General features: G+C 35.0%; 2 protein-coding genes across 4 annotated transcripts in view; both read left to right on the forward strand.

Moving 5' to 3' along the window:
• LOC134851691 (putative Ras-related protein Rab-33) overlaps positions 1-24,513 on the forward strand; it is a 524,903-nt gene that overhangs the window by 420,605 nt on the left and 79,785 nt on the right. The gene's annotated exons all lie outside the window — the stretch shown is intronic.
• Positions 3,559-12,445, forward strand: LOC134851128 (golgin subfamily A member 6-like protein 2). Of its 3 annotated transcripts, none has more exons than XM_063867071.1 (6): positions 3,559-3,685; positions 4,425-4,588; positions 10,225-10,438; positions 10,567-10,645; positions 10,899-12,115; positions 12,214-12,445. In XM_063867071.1, exons 3-6 carry the CDS (start codon positions 10,427-10,429, stop codon positions 12,259-12,261), a joined length of 1,356 nt encoding a protein of 451 aa, XP_063723141.1. In that variant the 5' UTR covers positions 3,559-3,685; positions 4,425-4,588; positions 10,225-10,426; the 3' UTR covers positions 12,262-12,445. The 3 variants fall into 3 exon arrangements, with proteins under 3 accessions (XP_063723141.1, XP_063723140.1, XP_063723142.1); XM_063867070.1 differs by having other exon boundaries at positions 10,290-10,438; XM_063867072.1 differs by lacking the exon at positions 4,425-4,588 and having other exon boundaries at positions 10,290-10,438.

Below are 24,513 nucleotides of genomic sequence, written 5' to 3' on the forward strand. Positions count from 1 at the left end.
ATGAGGATGGATTCAACTGCTTGCTTACCCCAAAAAGCGCATCGAACTCCAAGCAAGCACCTCTTCACTAAATAACTAAAGTTTTAAACTTCAAGAAAAAAAATAATTTCTGAATTTTAAAGATTTATGTTCGAAAATTGTCTTATTTAAATTTCGAACTTTTCGGAGATCATTCAAATAAGTATGTCGAGAAAAACATTTCGAGAAAAACATTCAGAATGAAGCAGGTTTTAAACCATTAAATCTTATTGTTTTACATTTAAAAAACGAATTAGAAAATCTAAGCTACAAAATTAGCATTTTATACCCAGTTGTTTAAATTTGACCTTAATTGTCGGAATAAAAAGGACAACAAACCATGGTCTTAATATATGGCTTAAAAACTTTGACTAGCTTTCTCTCATTATGAGAACTGTATGACTAGCATTCTGCCTCAAATGGGGGTTGTATTATTTGCATTCCTTCAGTAGCGTGCGCAGAAATTTTTCTAGGGGGGATTATGACTTGTTTTTTCTTATAGATCTACCAGTTTATCAAAAACCAGCCAAATTTTTCAAAAAACAGGCAAAAAAGGCGTTTTTGGGCACTTTTTTTGAAAATATTTTCACCGAAAAGTGCATTTTTTGAGGTGGTCAGGGAAAAATGGATGCTATGCCGTAAAGTTATACACAAAAAATTTGGCGATCAGAATTGAGGGGGGGGGTGGGGGGGGGGGGGGGTGGGGTCTGCATTCTGCATTCCTTCATTCCTCCATAACTTTCAAACCTTGAATCTTTTCTTCACTTCCATTCTGTTTTTGTTTGTATATATTTTGCAACTAGCTGAAAAGATTGGTGTCAATCGAAATCAAAACAAATTATTCCGCTGAATGAATAAATAAACTTGCATGAGCATTTTTGGAACCCTTTTTTGTATGAACTTCCTAATTTTGAGACCAAAATATTTGAGGCAAAAGTTCTGTCTTTCCCACAAAGTTTTAGTCATACAATTCACAGTTATAAGAATTGTGGGCCAGGTAAGTTTTCATAGGGTTCGTATATAGAAATGTATGACTTGAATTTTCAGTGTAGGGCCGTCAGCCCAAGTTTTTCCCAACGTAAAACCTAACAAAAATTGCAGTCAATTTATAGAGAAAAGATAGAAAATAATTTCGAAAATTATGGAATATGGTTTGAAGTCGATTTAGTTTGATGCAAAACAGAAATTAAGAAAAAATTTTCAATCGATTCTTATTCTGACTTATTTTGACTTGCGGCAAGTTGTTTTGATTAAAATCTGTGAAATTTTTAGAAACAACAAAACTGCTCGTGTATCATAGAGAGAACCCAAAATTTCAAAATCACCTTAAAAATAATTTTATTTAAATTTAGTTGAATAATTGAAAAAATAATCGAAACAAATTTTTTTATCTATTTTTTTTCTTCAATTCATCCCACCTCATGCAATGTAAGATAAAATGGGTGTGTACAGGGCCGGTTATTGCTTAAAAGAACAAAATGCTGGAATCATTTAATTTGAAACCCATTACTTAGTCGCTTACGCGTGTTATAAGAATGCATTATATCGCGTGTTAATTATCCCGATTTGGCAAAATTTGCAATTTTCGAACCACTTTAACAAATGAAAAACTATCGCCTGGTAAAAACATTATGACAAAAAAATCTCTCAGATGGTGAAAACTTCAGATAAAAATACTTAAAAAGTCGAAAATTGACTGAATACAAAAAACCACACCACCTAGCATAAATAATCATCACTTTCTTTTGAAGTCGGAACAAAAAAATCATTTTATTTTGATTTGAATCAATTTTTCAAGCATAAAAAAAGTGAAACAAAATTATTGACAACAAATTTTTTTCAAAAGACATTTCATGATGATGATTGGCCTGAAAAGACTCTATGAGTATTGCTAAAAGGATTGTTTTTTACATTTTGTTCCAATTTGAGATCCTACAAAATGACGCCTAGAAAATTGATAATGAAACTGTAATTTGAAATTTGTTTGCCTGTTTCACGTTTCAACACCGTTTCTTAGGATAAGACTAATAATATTCTTAGGATTTTTAATATTAAGATTACTCCTGGCTGCTGCAGTTTCGATGAAACTTTTTTGAGCTTAATTTAGACAGCTTATACATTTTTTCGATTTTGGAATAGTCGGGACCAAGTTAGAATTCTCTTCTTGGAAAAAGATAAGAGGGTGGATGTTAATTTGGTTCAAAGTTGGAATAGTCAGCCAGTCAGAATCGATTTAGAAACAACGAAAAGCAAAATCGGTCCAAATTTACTCGTGGGTGGGCAGTTTTTTCTTAGTCTATCAGGGAAAGACTTTAACTCAAAACTCAAACTATGACAAAACTCCAGGGTTGCTGGTCTAAAGGACGAATGGTCCAAGAACAGAACAAACAAGTTTCAAATAGTCAATTGATTGTCATTTGTAAGTTAAACAAAACTATTTCATACATTTTGCCTGCGCTTCAAGAATATTGTTTCATCGTGATTCGGATCCTAGGGGAGGTCATTCTGAAGGTGGTCCTCTCAAAAAAACTAAATCCTAAAGAGCGGGTCCTGATTTTTTTGACGGACCCTCATCGTAGGATTTTGTATGCGAAAAAATTTTCCACCCTTATAGCAGAAGACCCTCTACTTAAAATCTAACTAAGCTTAGCTTAACAACATGTGACACGTTACACAATATCTTCAAGTTACTATTTTTAAGGTCTTACTTGTTTGCTTTTTAAAATTTTATAAATCAAGTCAAATGTTATACCTGTTTCTTGAGAATCATTTTCCGACCTGTTTGAACTTTTTTGATGAATTTGGAATTGAATTTTATGGTTTATAATAAAAAAAAATGTCGGCTATTTTGGCGGCGTAGTTTACCTGTTGGTAGCACAAAGCTAATTTGTCAATTTGAGCTGTATTTTATCGTGAAGATGCAGAAAAATAAAAACAGTTTCCAGGGGTGGCGGCTGTTTTCAGCCAAAAAAATAGCTAATGACAATTCTGTTAAGTTTGAAATTAAAAAAATGAATTAGAAGGGAAATTGATGTACTGAAAATATAGACAAGAAGCCTTTACAGTTTAGGTTAGTTTCAACCAAAAAAACACGGAGTTCAAATCCGTTAGTTATTACTACGACGCGTTTTTTGAGCGGAGACAGAAAATTTCAAAGCGAGAGCACGTGTTAATTTTGAATGAATATTCATTGGTGTGCGCGCTTCAATAAATCACTTGGTGCTTTTCTGCACAAACAAAGATTTTCCGATGTTTTTTTGATTTTTCATCACCGGAATCTGGACAAGTTTAAAAGGTATCTGCTGGGTAAACTTTATTTCTACTGAATTGAAAACTAACAGGTTGGAAAAACAGTGGAACTGCAAAAAACCAAAGTACTCAATTGATTTAGAAGTAATTCACGAAAATTAAACGTCCTTACAGCAAACTCAAAAGATAATTCTAACCAACGAAACCATCTTCTAAATGCATAATCTTTCTTTGTTATTTCTAATAAGTGTGATTACGACTAATAACCATAATAACTATAAGTTGTGATTGTAGAATGGCTTTAATGGCATCAAAATTATTCTTGAACAAAACTTGAACGCAACCAATAATTTATGACTGCGCACTATCAACACAAAGAGGCCAAATTAACATCTAAAATTCATCAAGAATGTCCAACGTATGGTTACATTTTGCCAAACTAGAGCAACAGCTAATTGGGACGAATATCCAAATTATCAATTTTTTTAAACACTGGCAGGCTCAGGCTCTTTCTTTTTAACGCTAAATTTTGTCATCATACCATCGTTCTCGTTCTTGAAAATTTTTATATCTGCTCTATCGGGTGTTTAATTGGAGTTTTGATTGGCATCATCAGCTTTCCATCAGTAATTTAGACTTCATGGCCTGGACAACTTTTTCATGGTTTAGATAGCGTAAACTTGAGGCGCTAAGTAGCTTATTTAAAAGTTGCTTGCTCGCATGTTTGCTCATTTACTTACCCAATTACTTGCGTACCTACATATTGACTTACTCACTTATTCTTTGCTTGCTCTTATTTGCTTAACTACTTAACTGACTTTACTTTACTTAGTTTTCATTTTCTATTTTTTATTTCTTTTTTTCCAGTCTTACTTCAATACTCAAAACATGCGTTTTATACAGTTACATACAAACGTTCATACATAATTGCATACATAGAGGCAGACAAAACAACATGCATACATAAGTTAATCGAGATCGATGGTATGATGACAGAAGATAACGTGAAAGGACAGAGACTTAGACTGCCACTGTTCAAAAGGTGACTGCATAGTATTGTGCAGCTCACGATATTACTTAACAGACTTTTGGTTGCTTCGACTTAAGGAAACACAGAAAAAAATTAAGTTAAATGCCCCGCTTAGCTGTTTTTATAGTTCTAGGGCAACAAAAAGCAGTGCCTTGGACCGTTTGATAAACTTTTTGTTTTAATCTGGCCGCGTCGGGCAAAATAGCGTGCAATTGTAAAATCTTGAAGTCAATCACGTGTTTGCTTAAAGAAGAACTATTAGTACCAATTACGCCACCATAAAGTCTCAATGTAAGTCAAATGTTGTAATTCCAGTTGTTAGAACTATAAAAAAAGAGAAAATCCGGCTAGAAAATAGTTTCGTTTGTTCGATTTGTCGGCAAAAGTTTGTCTCAGGACAAATAAGTTTTGTGAGTTACTCCTAAATCAATTGGAGTAGTCGAGCTTTTCGCAATTTCACTCTTTTTTTTCATCACCTCTCCAACCTGCTAATTTTTAAGCTAGGAGAAAAAAATTTATCCTGCAGATTTCTTTTAGATTCGTCTAGACACCAATGGTAAATTATTTTAAAAAACACCTGAAATGCCTTTGTTGTGAAAATATGGACCAGATGATTTGTTGAGGCTCTCAGATAACAATGTTTCTTGAAACCTTACTTCCGTATTCTTTTTTTCGAAACTTCTTTTCGTCTCTCCAGAAACACTATGAAGCGTTCCTTGCCGAGTTTGATTTTTGTTGTGGTTGAAAACACTCTTATTTGTAAATGCTTCTTTTCTATGTCTTCAGTACACCAAGTTTTTTTTTTTTTTTCATTTCGCTTCTTTTCAAATATTAACAAAATTGTCATAAGCTATTACTTTACCCGGAAACGGCCTCACCCTTGGAGAGTGTTTTCAAAACACTGCCTATTCACAATAAATTATAGCACAAGTTGAGGAAAAAATACTACTGCCATCCATTAAGCTATGCTGCCGAAAATTTCGGCAAACTTTTATTTTATACCATAAAATTCAATTCAAAATTTACCGAACCATTTCAACTAGATCGAAAGTTTAATTAACCGAAACAAATAAATTAGTTAATTTCATTTAAATAAATAACCAAAACAAAAAAACAGGAACCCAAACATTTGAATTAGAACCAATAATGTCTCTTGTTGTTGACCTAAGCTTAGGCAGATTTAAAGAAGTGGTGTCTTCTGCTAGGCGGGTGGGAAATTTCTTTCGCTTGCAAAAAGCTACGAAGAGGGTCCGTCAAAAAATTCAGGACCCGCCTTTTAGGATTTGGTTTTTCGTGAGGACCACCTTAGAAATGAGCCTCTAAGGATCCGGGACACGATAAAATACTACTCTTGAAGCGCAGGCGACTTGTATGAAACATTCTTGTTTGAGTTACAGTTGAGAATCAATTCACTATTTGAAACTTGTTTGTTATGCTCTTGGAACATTCGTCCTTTAGATCAGCAACCCTGAAGTTTTCTTATAGTTTGAGTTCTGAGTTGAAGTCTTTTCCTGATAGACTAAGAAAAAATGGCCCACCCACGAGTAAATTTGGACTGATTTTGCATTTCGTTGTTTGTAAATCGATTCTGATTGGCTGACTGTTCCAACTTTGAACCAAATTAACATCCTCCCTCTAATCTTTTTAACGGAGAGAATGTTCATTTGGTCCCGATTATTTCAAAGTCAAAATGATTTATAAGTTGTCAAAAACAAATTTAAAGCTGAAGCAGATATCAACGCGTCTGATTTTATAAAAGTCATTAGGAGGAAGAAGACTTGAGTTAGGATGGAAGAATATAAACGAACTAGCCAGAAAATTAGGCATTTCACAAAAGATTTTTCAAAAAGCTTACTTTTCATAACTAAAGACCAATTTTCAGGGTCAATTTGATTTTTTTTACCGAGTTAAACTGCAGACAAAAAAGGCTGAATAAATATTTGCAAACAAGTCACTCCAAAAACAATTCAAGATATTTATTCAATTTTCATGCTTAAAGTGAGTTCATATTTGACTTGCCCTGTTAATTTTTATAGGTACACAGCTAAGGATGCCTGATAATTATTCACCTAGTAATTCAAACCAAATTGGCCCCTCAAATGGAAAATTATCACAGCTAGTTTTTGTTGCTTGTGGGAAATATCTTTGTTAGATGGTGTCATTAATTTGATTAGAGGATTTTGGTACAACTTAAAGTCTGAGGAATAGTTATAATTGGGCTAACGAGTGAAAAAATATGTCCATTAAAGTTTCATATTTCTTTGATGAAAACGCGTAACATCCCTACGAAATAGAAAAAAAGATACAAGATAGAAAAAAGAAATTACGCATATCTCCTACGAAAAAAAATATACGAAATAGAAAAAAGAAATTACGCATCTCATGCGAAATAGAACAAAAAGAAGATACGAAATAGAAGAATTGCCTTTTAAAACCAAAATTAGACCTATGTTTTTAGTTCATAATTTTTTACTTCTCAAAAAATATGAGCAAATGGTAATGAATTTCTCCTCTCTTTCTCTGTTTTGCGCGTCTGCTAAATCAAACGCGGGCCGTTGAAAAGTTAGTGAAGACAATAAAATGACATTTCGATTTAAAAAATGACACATAAAATCCTATACAACTTTAATGGACATATTTTTTCACTCGTTAGCCCAATTAAAACTATTCCTCAGACTTTAAGTTGTACCAAATTCCTCTAATCAAATTAATGACACCATCTAACAAAGTCTGAGTGATTTTTATATTATTGAAACGCATTTCTTGGATCAACAAGGTTGCTCGGATATCAGGCAAGCCCTGATTTTCCGTATGCACCTTAATCGAGATATCGAATAGTTTTTATGAAAAGGAAATACTGAAAAACTATGAACTGTGGACACAATCAAAGATCAAATTTGAGTCTTACGAGTTTAATATGATTAGTTAGCATCAATTCAGTTTGGAACGATTTTGTTGTTCGGGATAATTTGCCACGCATAAATGATTCGCATTACGCTCTCAGCTTTATGAAAAAATACTTCAAAGCACGCATAATCTAGTCCAGATTATGGCTGAATTGGCAATTTTCAATATCCTAGAACTTCACAAAAAATAATTGGAGGTAAAATATCTCTTTACATTTGAACTCAGAATTCAGAAACAAGAAATCTTCAAACGATTATAAAACTTTTTTTTTGAAAACAGTTTTTTGATCGGCAAAAATGACTGAATAAAAGAATACACCAAGCATAAATTTTCCGTTTTCGTTGAATGCCGGATCAATCAGCTTGTTTCAATTCAACTTGGGAAAATAGTCCAAAAATATTAAGACTAACAAGAAAAAAATGCCAGCAGAATGAGAGACCGATGATTCAGTACTAGGGTAACCTTTACCCTTGCTGTCAGCAAGGGTGTAGCAATCGATACCAGATTTTTTTCCCGTTATTAACTCAAAATATTCATTTTGGTATGAATGATAAACTTCACTCGCAGACTGCTGATATACTCAACTCTTGAAAGTTTAAATTACACTACTATCATTTAGGCAGTAAATAGATGGATTTCGTTTCAGGCAGTGATTAATCTTTCGAAAAAATTTTGTGAACTCTTCGTCTTTTTTTTAACCTAGATTCGTGGTTTTGGTTCTAGTTCTTGTCGGCACATTTTATTTTCAGCTTTATTTAAAAAACAACAATTTAAATTGACCGTTTATTCAGTTTATTCGTTGAATGCCGGATCAATCAGCTTGTTTCAATTCAACTTGGGAAAATAGTCCAAAAATATTAAGACTAACAAGAAAAAAAATGCCAGCAGAATGAGAGACCGATGATTCAGTACTAGGGTAACCTTTACCCTTGCTGTCAGCAAGGGTGTAGCAATCGATACCAGATTTTTTTCCCGTTATTAACTCAGAATATTCATTTTGGTATGAATGATAAACTTCACTCGCAGACTGCTGATATACTCAACTCTTGAAAGTTTAAATTACACTACTATCATTTAGGCAGTAAATAGATGGATTTCGTTTCAGGCAGTGATTAATCTTTCGAAAAAATTTTGTGAATTCTTCGTCTTTTTTTTAACCTAGATTCGTGGTTTTGGTTCTAGTTCTTGTCGGCACATTTTATTTTCAGCTTTATTTAAAAAACAACAATTTAAATTGACCGTTTATTCAGTTTATTCGTTGAATGCCGGATCAATCAGCTTGTTTCAATTCAACTTGGGAAAATAGTCCAAAAATATTAAGACTAACAAGAAAAAAAATGCCAGCAGAATGAGAGACCGATGATTCAGTACTAGGGTAACCTTTACCCTTGCTGTCAGCAAGGGTGTAGCAATCGATACCAGATTTTTTTCCCGTTATTAACTCAGAATATTCATTTTGGTATGAATGATAAACTTCACTCGCAGACTGCTGATATACTCAACTCTTGAAAGTTTAAATTACACTACTATCATTTAGGCAGTAAATAGATGGATTTCGTTTCAGGCAGTGATTAATCTTTCGAAAAAATTTTGTGAACTTTTCGTCTTTTTTTTAACCTAGATTCGTGGTTTTGGTTCTAGTTCTTGTCGGCACATTTTATTTTCAGCTTTATTTAAAAAACAACAATTTAAATTGACCGTTTTTTCAGTTTTTTTGATAAAAGCATGATTTTTATTTTGGTCTAAGCAGTTCTTACTAAAAATAAAAATTCTATAATTAGTGAGCTTGAAAGTCTGATTTTGAATAATTTAATCTATACTTTTTTCTCTTTTTTTTTGTCTTGTGTTACATTGGCTTAGTCAATTTATATAGCGTAGTTTTAGGACAAATTGTATTTGTATGTTTTTACGTGTTTCTGTACGGATTGGTCTTAACAATTTCAAAATTTTGTGCCCCCCCCCCCAAAAAAAATTGATGGCAGATTTTTTTCGGCTCAACAGGGATCGAATCAGATTTTGTCGCCACGGGTGCCGCTCGGTAAATTTGTTTCAATGCTTTTTACTGCTGCTTATGAACATCATCAAAAATAAACATTAAGTGTTCGTAGGTGTAACTTTTTAAATTATCTTTGCAAATAATTTTTCAGCATTTCTCAAAAACAATTTCGAATTCCTTGTCTTGTTCTATTCACTATCTTCTAACGCAAGTTTTTTTTTGTATCGCAGGTGTTGCGAAGATCTCCTTTCTTTCTGTGATTAACTTGATATGTTATAACAACCGCACAATGTTCCCAAAAAAACTTACTACAAAAATTTCGCAGGGAGAGATGGAGAGATGGAGAGACAAAATTTCCTTACATTAGGACAACCTAAATATAGTTATTTTATACTGAAAATAAAATCTGATGGCAAGTAGAAAATAGGCATAAAAGTTGCTCCAACCTTTCTGTCTATAGAACTTTCCAAAAAAGTCTTTAGACACCACCAAGAAAAAAGGAAGACTTTTTCTCCGCAAGAAACTTTTTGTGAAAAACTTACACTATTAGGGCTTCTTATCGCTTTTGGAGCTTGACTCGATCTTTTCTTCAGAGTTTTAGTGTACATTCGCGGATTCATACCGAAATGGATTTTCGTGAAAACAAAAACGAACGGAATTCAACTTATTTAGAACGTTTTCCATATAATTTGAGGTCCATTCGCGGACCTCTAACGTTATAAAAGTTGCAATCAGTTATAAAAGTAACGTTATTTAAAACTTTAATACTGATTGGAAGGTGATTAAGGATTCAAAGAGGGTATCATAATATCCTATATAAGAATAGATTTTTGGCAATGAATTTCGAGCTTGTATAGTTAGCTTTGTTTGACCTAAAATTTAACCCTCTCCCTCTCCACAATTTTAGATAAGCTTATGCCTGGAAAAAAATTTAATACAAAGACGGCAGTTTTGCTTAGAAGGTTTTTCAATGAGTTTAATTAAATCAGCATGTCGAATAAGTTAATTTAAGATTTTTTTGTAGAGCACGTGCGTTATTTTATGCAAAACGGATACTTTGTTGTTCATTGAATTGTGAAATTTATGAAGACTGTGACGAATTCGAGCCTCAGTACCTCCAAACAGTCTGCCTTGATGAACTTTTACTGCAGGGGGTTCATGTGACTGTTCACCTATATTTATTTACTACCCTAACTTTATCTCAACTGCGACTTCATTAGTGCTTCATGAATTATCAAGTTAGTACACCATTCTTAGTAAACTTCTCCAAAATTTTGCTGTGGATGATTTTTAAAAATCAAGATTTTTTTGTTAACTTGTTTTTTTCCCAACAAAAAACCGAAGATTTCCAGACAATTTTTTGTAGGATAAGAACGTCAAATCAACATTCGATGACGACTATGACACGTTTGATGGATCCGACTCTGGAAACAGCTCCGAGGAAGGTAGGAAACAAAATAAAATTAAGTAGCATAAGGGATTTATTCAAACCTTCTTTTGTCCACCTCAGCCATATCTAAAAGTTCCATATCAGTGTCATTAGAAACATTACTTTGAGGTACCAATTTAATCTGGGGAGATGCTGGAAGGTTATATAATCAGATGACAAAAGATTATTTGAAACATCGGCTTATGGAATTAAGATTTTTTGAAATTAAAAAGTTGATGTTGATACATTGATACGACTTTAATAATCAGGAGACGACGACGATGCCGGACTAATTAGTGAATGGTTCTGGGACGCAATGGCAGTCACTGGAAAGCCAGTTGGATGGCCAAGTAAGAAGAAAGACAAAGACAACATGCCGAGAATGAAACGTCCAGAAATACAGCCATTCCTTGTAGACACCAGTAAAGCACCCCCACCCGAGGCTATGGATGGGGGTTCCGAGGGCGGTTCAAGAGTTTCTGGTAGCAGGATGTCGGGATCCAAGATGTCTGGAACCAAGATATCGGGCAGTAAAGGTGGTTCCAAACTGAAGTCCAGCGTTATCGAAGAAGAAGACGAGGATGATCTAAGGGGGAGTGGAACTAAAATGTCTGGCAGCGGAGTCGATGATTTCGGATCTGCAGCTCCTAAGAAGAGTGGAGAAGATGACTTCGGATCTGCAGCTCCTAAGAAGAGTGGTGAAGATGACTTCGGATCTGCAGCTCCTAAGAAGAGTGGTGAAGATGACTTCGGATCTGCAGCTCCTAAGAAGAGTGGCGAAGATGACTTCGGATCTGCAGCTCCTAAGAACTCTGGCAGCGGAATGGAAGATTTAGGAGGCAGTGGAGCCAAGAAAAGTGGAAGTGGGTTAGATGATCTAGACGGACCAGATGGTAAGAACAGTGCCGGTGCTCTGGACGACATCGAAGGCGACGATGATGAACCAGTTGGGGTCGACGATGACTCTCCGAAAGACGGAGAAGGGAAAGATCTAGGTACCATGTTTTCAAAGAAGAAATCAAATCCCGCAGGAGGGGGAAGCGCTGATTTGGGTGGTGATGATGATGGAGGCGTTGATTGGGAAGCAGACGCCGATACCATGGATGCAGGTAGTGGTGCTCCACCCAAAGATGACCTGGGAGGCGATGACCTTGGAGGTGACGACCCCCCGAAAGACGACCCTCTCGGAGGTGACGACTCCCCGAAAGACGATCCGCTCGGGGGTGACGACCCCCCGAAAGACGATCCGCTCGGAGGTGACGACCCCCCGAAAGACGACCCACTCGCAGGCGATGATACAGCGGATGCTGGAAACGATTCGATCAAAATCGGAGTCGAAGATGCCCCAGAAACAGCTGATACAAGTCCGACCGTTAGTGGCATTGACAACCCGGATGACCTGGAACCCTCGAAGCCCACGACGCCCAACCCAGAAACGATAGGAGGAGACTCCAAGTTGGGCGATGACCCACCTACGTCAACTGTGGTATGCTAGAACTCCCTACCTTTCCATCCACATATAAAAGAGGGTGGAGCAGATTCAAATAATCAAAGTCAAAATTGATTGATGTTAACTTTTTTCAGGCTGACGGAGATGATGACGAGAAAAAGAAGAGTTCCTCCAAATTATGATCCCTCAAGAGCTGATTAATTCATCCACTTATCTTCTCCTATCACCTACCACTTCGCTGCCTTGCTAATTAAAACCACCCTGCTAATTAGAGACCCTAAATAGTAAATTATTAGCCAGTTTTCCCTATTGCAGTACACTGTATTTAAAGCTATTTTACTTTATCATTTTGTAGTAAACTTTGCCCTTAACAATTCGATCAATTGTGTTAATTTAAGTTTAATGCAAATTGTGAGATTAGATTCATGATTAGAGAAATTACAATTGTGAAAACTGATTTAACATTCCCGGGTCGAGGTACTCGATTTATTATTCGACTTTCTCGATCAAAAAGTGGTGTTTTCAATGCCTCAATCAGGTACATTTTAGTTTTTTCTAGTAAAAGAAAAATTTGCATAAAAAACATTCTAACTCAAAACAGTCTGAAAAAGAATGAAAATTAACAAAAAAAAACAGTCCGTTACAAAACGGTCCGAAAAAAAGTACGAAGTTAATTGTAAGCCGAGAACTGTCCTTTGTTCAAACAACAAAAGCAAACGAATAGAGACCGCCGCAGTGACCCGACTTGCCAACAAAGGGTTGGACTCCATTGAAAAATTAGAGACGGTTATCGTCGCGAAGCGTCAACATGGGCGCCAGCGCGCCCACTGGCGAATTTAAACCGTATTGTTTTGTATCGGACTGTTTTTTTGTTCGTCTCATGATTTTTTGGACGGTTTTGTATATGCACTGCTCGACTTTGACCTAACAAACTCAGATATAATTCGAACGGTTCAACTCAAATCGGAACTTTTGGACTATCTTGTTGTCGTATTATCTACTGAAAGGGGCTTGGTGTTCGAGTGTGCTTAGGCAAAATTAGCTATTACAAATAAATGTCAGAGCTGGTCGGCTGTTGTGTGATATTGAAGTTCTTTCTGTCGTAATTTCACAAAAATTTCCGTATGGTCAAAACACAGTTTTGAGTTTTGTTGCTTTTAACAGTTCAATTACAGAAAAAAAAAATTGATAAAACAAAAACTACTAGTATTTCAGTCAGGCACGACACCAATAAAACAAAAATAAAAACTTAGATCAGTGAAGATAATTTTCAAACAATTTTTTTGACCGTGCTTTCAATTTAGGGGTTTACTTGACCATCAAAAATTAAGAGAAACATTACAGTAAAAGTTTAATTTATGCTTTATAATAATTTTTTCGTTTTCATAAGCAGACTATACGAAACCATATATTGCACATTAAATCAATTGCTTTTAGTTGAGTCAAGCAATTACTTCATTCAGATGTTTCAAATTTTTGCTGGAAAGGTTAGTTCTATGAGTGACCTTAGGAGAAAATTAAATTACTATCTTTTTACAACGCGAGACCCGAGATCTACAAATCTAAAAAGGATCACACTGACTACTTTCACTCTTACTGAAAATTAAATTCAATCATAAGAAGAAACAAAACTGCTCGTATCAGGGCAGAGCCTTGAATTTTCCGACTGCGTTGTAAACTCTCTGGAATCAATTTAATTGTATGATATCTCTAATTATTTTCTATCTTTTTTTTTTGAAAAAGGGTGGCATTTGTTATTAGGTACAGAATTTGCATTTGCATATTCCATTCTAACGGCGGCAATTCATTATCTCAAACTAATGGGTTGACTTAAAATGATCAGAATACTTTTTGCTTTGAAAACAATAGATTAAATTTTAAATTTTTTCTAATTTAATTTTTTTTGCTTTTTTCGAAAATCACCCTCACACGCTATGTAAAATACAACAAGAATGCTCGTATCAGGGTGAAACTTTGAGTGTTCCGACTGCCTTTTAAGGTCTATTGAGCTGTAATAGCATGAATTTTTTTCTATTTTGAGGTATATTTTGTAAAAATCATCCCCCACGAGCCATATAAAATACAAAGTGATAAAATTTGCTTGTAGTAACATATAAATTATGGCAAACAATCTTCCTTGAACCAAATTGGAACAATTTATAAGACGGATTTAATCTCCGCTTTTGCGTTGATAGCGCTAAATATATTTAGCGCGTTAATTGTCCCAAATTGGCCAAAATGGCAATCTTATAACCTCCTTAACTTTACAAAAAAAAATCACAGGTAAAGTATTTTTTTAAATTTAAAGTCAAGACAACAAATTCTTGAGAATGATAAAAAAAATTGTCATAAATGGCTAGTTAACAAGTCAGATTGTGTCTGAAGAAAAAAAACCACCACGAGCACAAATATTCCGTTACTTTTGTTACGAAAGTCGGAACAATGATATAATTCGCATTGGCAAAATATAAAATAGATCAAATAGTATTCCTCAAATCTTTTTAGAATGATTTCTAATACGGATTAAACGTAACAGGGGTTATATTGCGAAATGCATTGCCCGTTAACCTCATTTGCTTAAAATGCGCTCCATATTTTTAAACACCAATAAGTTAAAAAAATAATCAGATGTGTGAAATAATTTTTTAAATTTGAAATCAGACAACAACACTCATAAGATAATCTTCAAAAATTCTCAAAAACAAAATGTTGAAAAGTCGAATGTTTTGAGGAAAAAACTAGGCCATAAATATTCCGTCACTTTTTTCAAAAAATGTCAGAACAACAAGACTGGTCGTATAGCGGCGACGCCTTGAATTTTCCAAGTGATCTTTTAACAATTTTCAATAGTTTCTGATTCATGAAACATTAAAGAAGTGTTCAAACAAATTTAGCCTGAGAATTTTAAAATTAAAATATTAAAATTTGAGTTTTGCATAGAGTTAATAAGAACAATTAGCTTGCTTCAATTCAATTTGAAACAATTTGTAGTGCTAATTAATTTGCCACTGGTATATAATGCGCGTTAAATTTTCAACCTTAAAGTAAAAAACGAGCAGTTTACTTAGATTTGTTTAAGTTTATCATAGTTGTGTGCGAACTCGGCGGGGCCAACGATGATCCAGGGATCATTTCCCAGGGAGAGAAAATTCACTTAAACACTGGTCTGTCTTTAAAAAACGCCCCGAGCATATACACTTTTTCACTTTTCGAAAGTTGGAACAACAAGAGTGCTCGTAAATCAGGGCGAAGCTCTGAATGTTCCAATTGCAATTTAAGACCATTTAAAAAATGTGTGATTGGAAATTTACGTTATAATAATATTTTTTTTCTTTTTCTTCATCGTATCTAACAGAACGCTAAGATAAACTTCAAAGGGATGTATTTGAGATATCATATATTATTATTTAGACTAAATGACTTTAATCAATTCATTTCGTTCACGCATGTCATAAGAACGCAATATATCGCGCGTTAATTCTCCCAAGTTTAGAATTTGGGGTTTCAAATAGGTGGGCCAGCATATTCATCTTCCTAAAAAATACGCAGTACTCAAACGTCAACCAAAGTTTTTGTCCTGCAATTAACCAGCTGTTGACTTTTAAAAGTTTTTTTCATAAAAGTGGAGGGCAAAACACACACATATACACTGTGAGATTGAGAGTGAAAAAGAAAAAAAGAGAGTTCGAGTAAAATAAATTCAAAAAAACTTACACCAAAACAAAACCTGACGAAAGCATCTGCGGTACGAGACAAAAGCATCTGCGATAATTTGAATTCGCCAAAATCAGATGAGCTTTTCATGTTTCAAATAATTTCAGTTCTGAGAACTTCAATTTTTTTTTGTCATTTTTGAAATTTTGTTATCAAGTTATACTAGTTTGAATCATTTTATAATCGGTTGGCGTCAAAAACGAGAGCTTTCATGGAAGTTGAAAAAACTTTGGACTGAATCTGAAAAGCATATTAAGACGGTACTAGGTAAGTCAGACGACAAAACATTCGGACGACAAATGAGAGTTAAAGCATGTTAATTGAGCTAGTACTATTTCTCAGAAAAAATGGAAAACTTTTGTGTGGCGTCACCTTAAAGTCCCACTAAAAATGATTGTCGCGTTAACAGCTGTCGTCCTCCTACTTGCCGTAAATACATGCGCATTTGTTTGAAAATGTTATAGACCGCTGATCATCAGACTATTAAGCTGTGCCAAACCAATCAAAGATCTTAACAATGAAAAAGTCCATCAGTATTTATAAGCGATATCTTTGACAGCTCTCACGCTCATTACAAATTAGAGCAAAACCTTTATCATATATGCAACACAGAAATCAATAGTACAAATCATATGAAGAATTTTAATATCTGCAAAACTTCAGAGCGTTGTGTAAATTATTCCTGATAAAAGTTCCAAATTTAAAAATTGGCACCGAATCTGCAAAAGTTTGCAAAATTAACAATTTTTCCCGGTCAGTTGAGCAGTTTAATAAAAAGTTTTTGGAATTGTGAGAAATCGAGACTAAAACAATCAGAAAATTTGGAAAAAAATTGACAAAGTCTGAAACACTTCCAGAGAGAAATACGGATTTTTTATTAAAAAATAGAGAATTTTTTTGATGAAAGTTCTAATGTGGGATACGAAAAAAAAAACATTTCAATTACAGTAATTGGGAGTTTTTAATTGACAAATTTTGGCAATGAAATTGACATATTGTTCAAAATCCATATTCAAACAACAATTTTTTCCCCATTATCGCAAAAAAAAACAATTCGTGTTGAAATGATCAAAGAAATATTTGCGATGAAAAAGAAAACATAGCGTGTTGTATGAAGAAACAGAGGCAAAACACTCAAACCAATAGAATTTTATTTCAATTTCGAAGTAATTTGTCTTTTTGCGCTGTTGTTCAAACTTTGTATTGATTTGTACAACAGATTTTTTTTTTCAGTTTCTTTTTAAATTAAAATGTTTGAAATTTTCAAAATTCATAAAACTAATTGATAAAACTAATATATTTTTTGTTTTAACATTGTTTTTACAAAAAATCACTGAATATAAAACCCAGATAGAACAATGTTTAAATTTCTTACTTCTGAAAATTAGACTTTTTGAGTTTTTTCTTGAAAACTCTGAGCCAAAATTTTGAGTGAAAAATTTTATTTATAGAACTTAAATGAAATCTACTGAAATTCATGGCAGTTTTTCAGCTTCCTTTTGTCATACGTTATGTTGAACTGCTGGATAAGGCTGTTTAAATTTTTCACTGTTTAATAAATCATGTTTAATAGAACTTGTATTTATGAAAAATGTAAGGACTGCAAGCTTCTTGAGACATTGAATGATATTGTCTAATCACTGTCGAGTTTGTCCCAGGGATGTTCTTTAAAACCAGATCTAACTAGGAACTTTCCGAAGAACTGAAAATGTCGTGACCAGACACGTAATAGTTTTTTTTTAATTATATGTATTTTTGCTAAATTTTGTATTTTTTCTATATCTTGATTTGTTTAAGAAATATAACATCTACACCGCAGCTTTGCAAAACACTAAAAGCAACAGCCAAATTAATATAATACTTACGAGAAGCACCAGCCGAACTATCTTGGTAAAAAATAAAGAGAAGCGTCTCGACAATTAAAAAAAAAAGGTGACTCACGATGTTGAAAACTTTTGATCGTGACCATATTGGGACGCAATTCTGGTAGAGAGTCAAGTCTGGACCAGGAATTTGCCATCTGTGATAAAATATATGAGATAACAGTTTACCTTCAAAGACCAGTTGTCCCAGCAATCAAGAGGTACAATGCCAACGAGCCATTCTAGATTTAGATTCGATTCCTCACTTAAATGAGAACAATTCTTTTAAACAATTTTGCCTTGTTCACCTAAATTTTGCTTGTTTTCAAAAAACTGGTACAAAAATTAGTCGAATTAGGTTCGTTGAGGATTGCTGTGTTAAATGAAAATTATGCTTTCTGATGATTTTTTTTGTGATTTTTAATTATGTTTCTATTCCTACAAAACCAGCTTTTTTCACTGAAGTGTTTTTCGAGAAACTGAATTTTGTTCGTTGAAGAAAAACTGTGTCATAGTAGCGTGCAATTTAATTTAAACTCATGACTAAGCAGGAACAGATTTGAAACATGATTTTTGGTTTATTCTATATCTGGATTTTAATATAACATTTAACACCTACTCTATATTGCAAATCATTTTTGGATCCAATTCCTTAATTGCGACTGTTTACTTTAAAGCTCATTTAACCTCCATATCAGTGTCTTTCATTCTTTATATGTAATCACTTTGCTCTCCACTTCAATTTTTTTTATATGTCTTTTAATATCAATTTCACAACAAATTTTGACTTCATTAGACGATGCTTCACCCAAAAGATCTATCAGCTATTAAAATTAATTAGAAATTGCTAAACGAAGCAAAAACTATACTTTCTTTTAAAAATTGGACGCAACTTTGTATTCGATTGTTTTAAATGTTTTCTTTTTGTTTGTTTTCTACGCAAAATCAGATACCCCAAATAATAATCAGAAAAAGTGTGCCATGCAAATTTAAAGCCCAATCAGTCGTGCTTTGAACGACATTAAAATTGTCATTGATTCGTTATTCGAACAAAATTTTCGAATGACAGTCATTTTCAAACGACAGTTCGTGATGCGAGCGACAGTCGTGATTTGATCGATTTTTTCAAAATGTTGTTTCATTACCGAGAAAAACTGGTTGAATATCTTGATTTTTAGTTACATTTTGAGCGAGTAACTTATTTTTGTTTAGAAATAAAGGATCACAATAAGGTTTTCACTGTTTCATCAAAATTATTTGGCACTAGAAACTTTCCAAAAATAATGTTTTTTTGCTAATTAGTTTTTTATTTCTTGATTTTTATTCTTTTTTTAAAAAAATGTTTTCGATCTGGCGCAACTCATCGACTTATCACACGTTTGCATACTTTCGAATCACATTTCTCAATAAAACTGCAGTAAAAAGAAGAAAAAAATTATTTGCTCGTTTTTTTATAGAATATAGTTGGAAAATTCTTTGCTACTTGCGGAGCAACCAGCTATCCTTGAGTGGGTTCTTTGAAGTTCATTAATGGTTTGGTTCAATTTTTCCGAAATTCAAGACTTTCATTGGTTATTTGAATTTCCTAAAAACTGGTCCCACACAAACGGGTAAGGGATTAAAAAACAATCGTTTTGCTAAATAATCATATAAAATTTTCGAAAATGGTTCAAACTTCCAAAAAGTTATTAGCGACAGAAACGGCCTTCGACATTGTTGGTATTTGTTACCTTGGAAAAAATATATGTTTTATTTTCAGGAAAAATTGTTCTGGCAAAAACGTTCTCAATCTCTCTAATTGATATTCACCAGACTTTATACCTAAAATTCTACAAAAAGGTTCAGAGTGGTAGACTGATGACGTTAATGAAGATTGTTTTGTTGTTTCTTGTTGAGTATTAACATCAATAGTTCAACAGTTTTGTTGAAAATATGAGGAGGGAAGACAACAAACCTTTTGTATATGTCATCCGGTACGGATAGATAAACTCCTTATTGTTGTTATGTTTTAATTTGAGTAATATATTTATATTTATTGTCTGGGCAATTGCCCCTGATACGGCTGCAAGCCAACTGAAGTCCATGAGCAAGTCTCAGACGATATTTTATGTTTCTGAACAACAGCTGTTTTAATCTAAGTCTCAAAAGACTACGTTTATCGATCCGTTCGGATTCAGTATGTTCACGCTCATACAATGAGGTAAGACATGGCGCAGCCAGCAGGATACTCAAAAAACCTGCTGAATATCAACCCATTTTGGGAGAAAGCCTCAAGCGAGCCACCACTGGAATGGTCGAAGTGGGCAGCGATATTTGAGATGGCAGTATTTGCCAAAGACGGGATCGAGGTAAGAAATCTTCAGAGAAATAGATAAAAAAGCGCGAAAAAAAGGGAGTCCTGTGCAATTCGTTCCGAAGGGATGAAGCCGACGCTAAAGTTAGAAATCACATTTTTCTTTGTCTGGGACCCGAGGGCCAGCGTCAAATTCAGCAAGAACGCCCGGGCCTTGTATTACACGCTGTGACAACAAGAGAAAGGAGAAGTTAATTACGACACTAGAAGACATATTCGTAACAACCAGAATTTTCGCGTTCGAAGATATAACTTTATCTGCAGAGAACAGAAGAAAACGGAAAACCTGGAACAATTCCACGCTGATCTGGTCGAGTTGGCTTCCAGAGCCGATTGCGGGGACAGAGAGGACGAGTGGGTGCGAGACATGTTTACGGCACACATGAACAACGAAAAAATAGCCGAAGAACTACTCGCAAAATCCCCACAAGAAGCGTATGAATATGCTATACGCAGGGAAAAGGGGATCGAACACAGTAGTACAAAGACAACGAATCCGTTCGGAAAACAAAAAGCAACAACAAAACAGGAACCATTACACTATATCCACACGCGGGGACGAGAAAGTTTCACAAACAATCAAGCACCTCAAAGAGGCCGCGGAAATTTTCGAGGACGCCCATATCCTCGAGGTCAACAAAATACACGAGGTCAGTCTCAACAACAACAAAGGAACTGATATTCTAACACTCAAAAGCAATGCTACAAATGTGGTAACCTGTTTGGACAAAACCATTTACAATCATGTCCCGCAAAGGATAAAATTTGTTTGAAATGCGACAAACGGGGTCATTTTGCTAAAGTGTGTAGCTCAGGAAAGATTAATTATTTGGAAGATCGTAACAACGAAGAAGAACAGAACGAAATCGAATCAAAAATTCACGAAATCGAATTCGATCCAGTCGCGTTTGCCGACTTTACGTCAAAAAATAGTAGGGAGGAGTATCACGTAGATAATTTTTTAGTAATGGCAATATCAGAAGCATTTGAAATAAAACAACCGACAACTTTGTCAGAAGATGATTTAAAAGGACACATCATTAAACTGAAGACAAAAACAGAAGAGTTATTTGCCATCGCTGACTACGGGAGTCCAATGTCGTTCCTGAACGAAAAAACCGCACGGCGGTTACAAGAAAATGACAACTCCGTAATACTGAAACAATTTCCCCCGGACGAAATTAGCTTGTTACAATGGTGAAACCAGTGTCACAAAGGGGAGGTTGATAGTTATGACTGAATCAGGAGGCTGGAAAAAAACTGCTCCATTCATCCTTGTCGATAACCAAAAAGCAAAGATCGTAGGCAGAAACATCCTCCCACAACTCGGAATAAGATTAATACAGGAAAAACTAAAACAAGAAAACGTACTGAACAGGAACAAGTAAACCCAGAAATCAAACAATGGGTATAAGATAATTATCCACAACTGTGTATTTGTGTTGGAAAATCAAAAAACCACGTAATGAGAACTCAATTCGATAAAGAATTTATTCCGGTACAACAGAAAGGACGCCGTGTCCCGGTGCACCTACAAGTACGAGTAGAAAAAGAACTCAACAAGCTTATGGATCAAGAAAACATAATTAAACTGGATAAAAGTTCCGATCGACAATTCATAAGTCCAATTGTGATTACAGTAAAAAAAGATCAGACGGTGAAATTAGCGTTGGACTCAAAGAAGATCATTCACTTTTTTTTATAAAAGTAAATACCAAATGCCTAATATCGATTTACTGTTAGACAACATAGCACAGGTAATTAAATGAAACGAGAATCAACAAACTCTATTCTCTACACTGGATTTGCGATACGCGTATTCACAAATTCCGCTAGACAAATCAACTCGAGAACAATGCAACTTCAGTTTAATCGGTAGCAATGCTACAGGAACCTACCAATTCCAAACTGGATTTTACGTCCTCACGGATATGCTGGCCGAATTTCAAAAAGCCATCGATCTTACAGCTACGAATTGCTGAAATACCTACGCATATTTAGACGTTATATTGATTGTGACCAAGGGGTCAGTCGATATACACAAACAAAAACTCCAAGCAATTCTTGAAAGGTTGGATGGTGAGAATCTCGCCAAATCATTGGACAAAGGTAAATTTGCGTGTAAACAAGTTGAGTGGCTAGGGTACACTATTGATAGCGAGGGCACTACACCTTTGATAAGAAAAACAGACGCAATTGAAAAGCTATGTCCTCCAAAATCATTAAAACAACTTAAAAGTTTTATGGGGTCTATATATCACCTCACCAGGTATATCCCAAACTTAGCCCAAAGAGCAGCAGCATTGAGGCCACTATTGAAAAACAACCTAAAAACACACCACTTAACTGGAAATCGGAACACAATACAGCATTTGAGAACATTAAAAAATTAGTATCTGAAACAACACAAAACGAACTTTATAACCTACACTTAGAAACACGTATAGTAACTGATGCTTCTACATCAGGTTTAGGGGCATCATTAGAACAATATTCACCTGAAGGTTGGGTGGCAATTGCTTCTGCTTCAAGATTTTTAAATTCCCTCGAGGAAAAGTATTCAGTCAACGAACTAGAATTACTCGGTGTAGTGTGGGCAATTGAAAACTACAAATATTATCTGTACGGAAAACATTTCATCGTCATCACAGACCACCAAGCTTTAATCAGCTCTTTAAACGCAAGCGAAAGACCAAAAACCAGTCGGATTAGATTAACCAGATGGATTGATCGACTAATCCCATTTCACTTCGATATCAAACACTTAACCGGTAACAAGATGAGACTAATTGACTATATGTCACGAAATCTGGTTGGATTGGCAATACCCTCAAGCGAGTACGATGAGGACTTTGTTGTTGCATCAATTAATACATTCATAAATAACTTGGAGGTGATTGACAACGTCATTCTTAATGAGCTAGCCAATCAAAATCTTGCACCGTGTCAGCTGATCAAAAAGCGCGCGGATTATAAAAGGACAACAATTAACACTTCAAAACTTGATGTGAATCAGCATTCTTTAAAACATTCCGCAAGCGGTCAATTGAAAACTCTAAAACCAAATCAGTTCTGCTCAAATTATTCTGCAAATCGGTCAGCAAATCATTCTGCAAATCTGTCAATAGAGACAGACTCAAGACAAAATTTATCAAATTGTTTCAAAAACTCAACAAAGTTTGGAAATTTCACACACAGACAAACAAATATGAATAGAAAACCGGACGTCAAACAATACAAAGGTGGATTCATCCCGGATGAAGTGAAATCCCTGAACCAGCGTGGTCCCAAGGAAGAGAAATTAGACAACTGGCAAGGGACATCAGACATCAGCAAGCCTCTCAGATCCTCGGTGGCACAAATGACCACCAATGAAAAAGAAAACACCAACTAGCACTTCAGCATTGACAACTACGAGCATCAAGGACGCCAGAGAACTAATCTCCTCCACCAGTATAAAACTTCCCGACAAAAACTTTTTTGAAGAGAATTCAAAAACAGAAAACCACGATGGCAGTACAGACGGACAACAATCACGTGTTGGTGGGAACCCAAACAGAGCTAAGGGAGGAACATCTGGAGACAAACGAGGTGTTTGTGAGTAGAATAAACTTTGATATCGCAAGCCAGGAGGAATGCACACCTATGAGGAACCTCCCACAATGTCAAAACGCAATCGAATGCACCACAACTGGAACCTAGCCACCAAGAAATAACAGAAAACATAGTGGCAACCGTTAATCAAACAACAATGACGGAAGCGGAGGAGGACACACCGCTGTTCCGACAACGACAACAAAAGGTTTTGGGGGTCAATTTAATCGCCGCAGGTACCAAAAAGGACAGTACTTCAGACCGCTCATCAACTTCGTAAAAAAGCGGGATTGGTAAGCAATAAAATCCGTCTATGGACAGTATTGATTTAATGTCCGTAACAGACTACATATGCGGGAGTACTGTCTGCTGGTTGACGAACGCATTGTTATACCAGCACAGCTGCGCCAGACAATCCTGGAAAGCCTTCACTTGACACACCCAGGATCAACCGCAATGCTGGACCTATGCCAAAACGTGTGGTTCCCACTCAACCACCGATCAATCGTCCAAATGGCGAAAAATTGCAAAGACTGTACAGAACAAGGTAAAAACCTCAAACCAATTTTAGGGAAAATTCAATTATTTTAAATGGATTCGGTAGTAGAACCAAATGAGGAAGTACAATTAGATTTTGCCTGCCCCTCCGCGACGAATTAAATAAAGACGCTGATATACTCGTTGCTATAGACAAATGGTCAAAATTCCCAACAGTAAAGGTTGTTTCAAATACTACAGCAGACATCGCCATAAATTTTATGCAACGATATATTTAAAAAAACGTAGTACTTCGTCGACTAAGATGCAAGCAAGCACAAACATTTAGAGTGAAAGAATTTCAACTGTTTTGTAACACCAATAATATTAATTTTCGTTTTGCGCCGGTCGACGATATTAGAGTAATAGGGGTG

This window comes from Symsagittifera roscoffensis, chromosome 7, assembly GCF_963678635.1.
Source record: "Symsagittifera roscoffensis chromosome 7, txSymRosc1.1, whole genome shotgun sequence".
NCBI classification, from domain to species: Eukaryota; Metazoa; Xenacoelomorpha; order Acoela; family Convolutidae; genus Symsagittifera; species Symsagittifera roscoffensis.

Coding starts and splice junctions, on each gene's coding strand:
- LOC134851128 (XM_063867071.1), top strand. Junction 10,646..10,898: donor TGGAAACAGCTCCGAGGAAG/GTAGGAAACAAA, acceptor TTTAATAATCAG/GAGACGACGACGATGCCGGA. Junction 12,116..12,213: donor ACCCACCTACGTCAACTGTG/GTATGCTAGAAC, acceptor AACTTTTTTCAG/GCTGACGGAGATGATGACGA.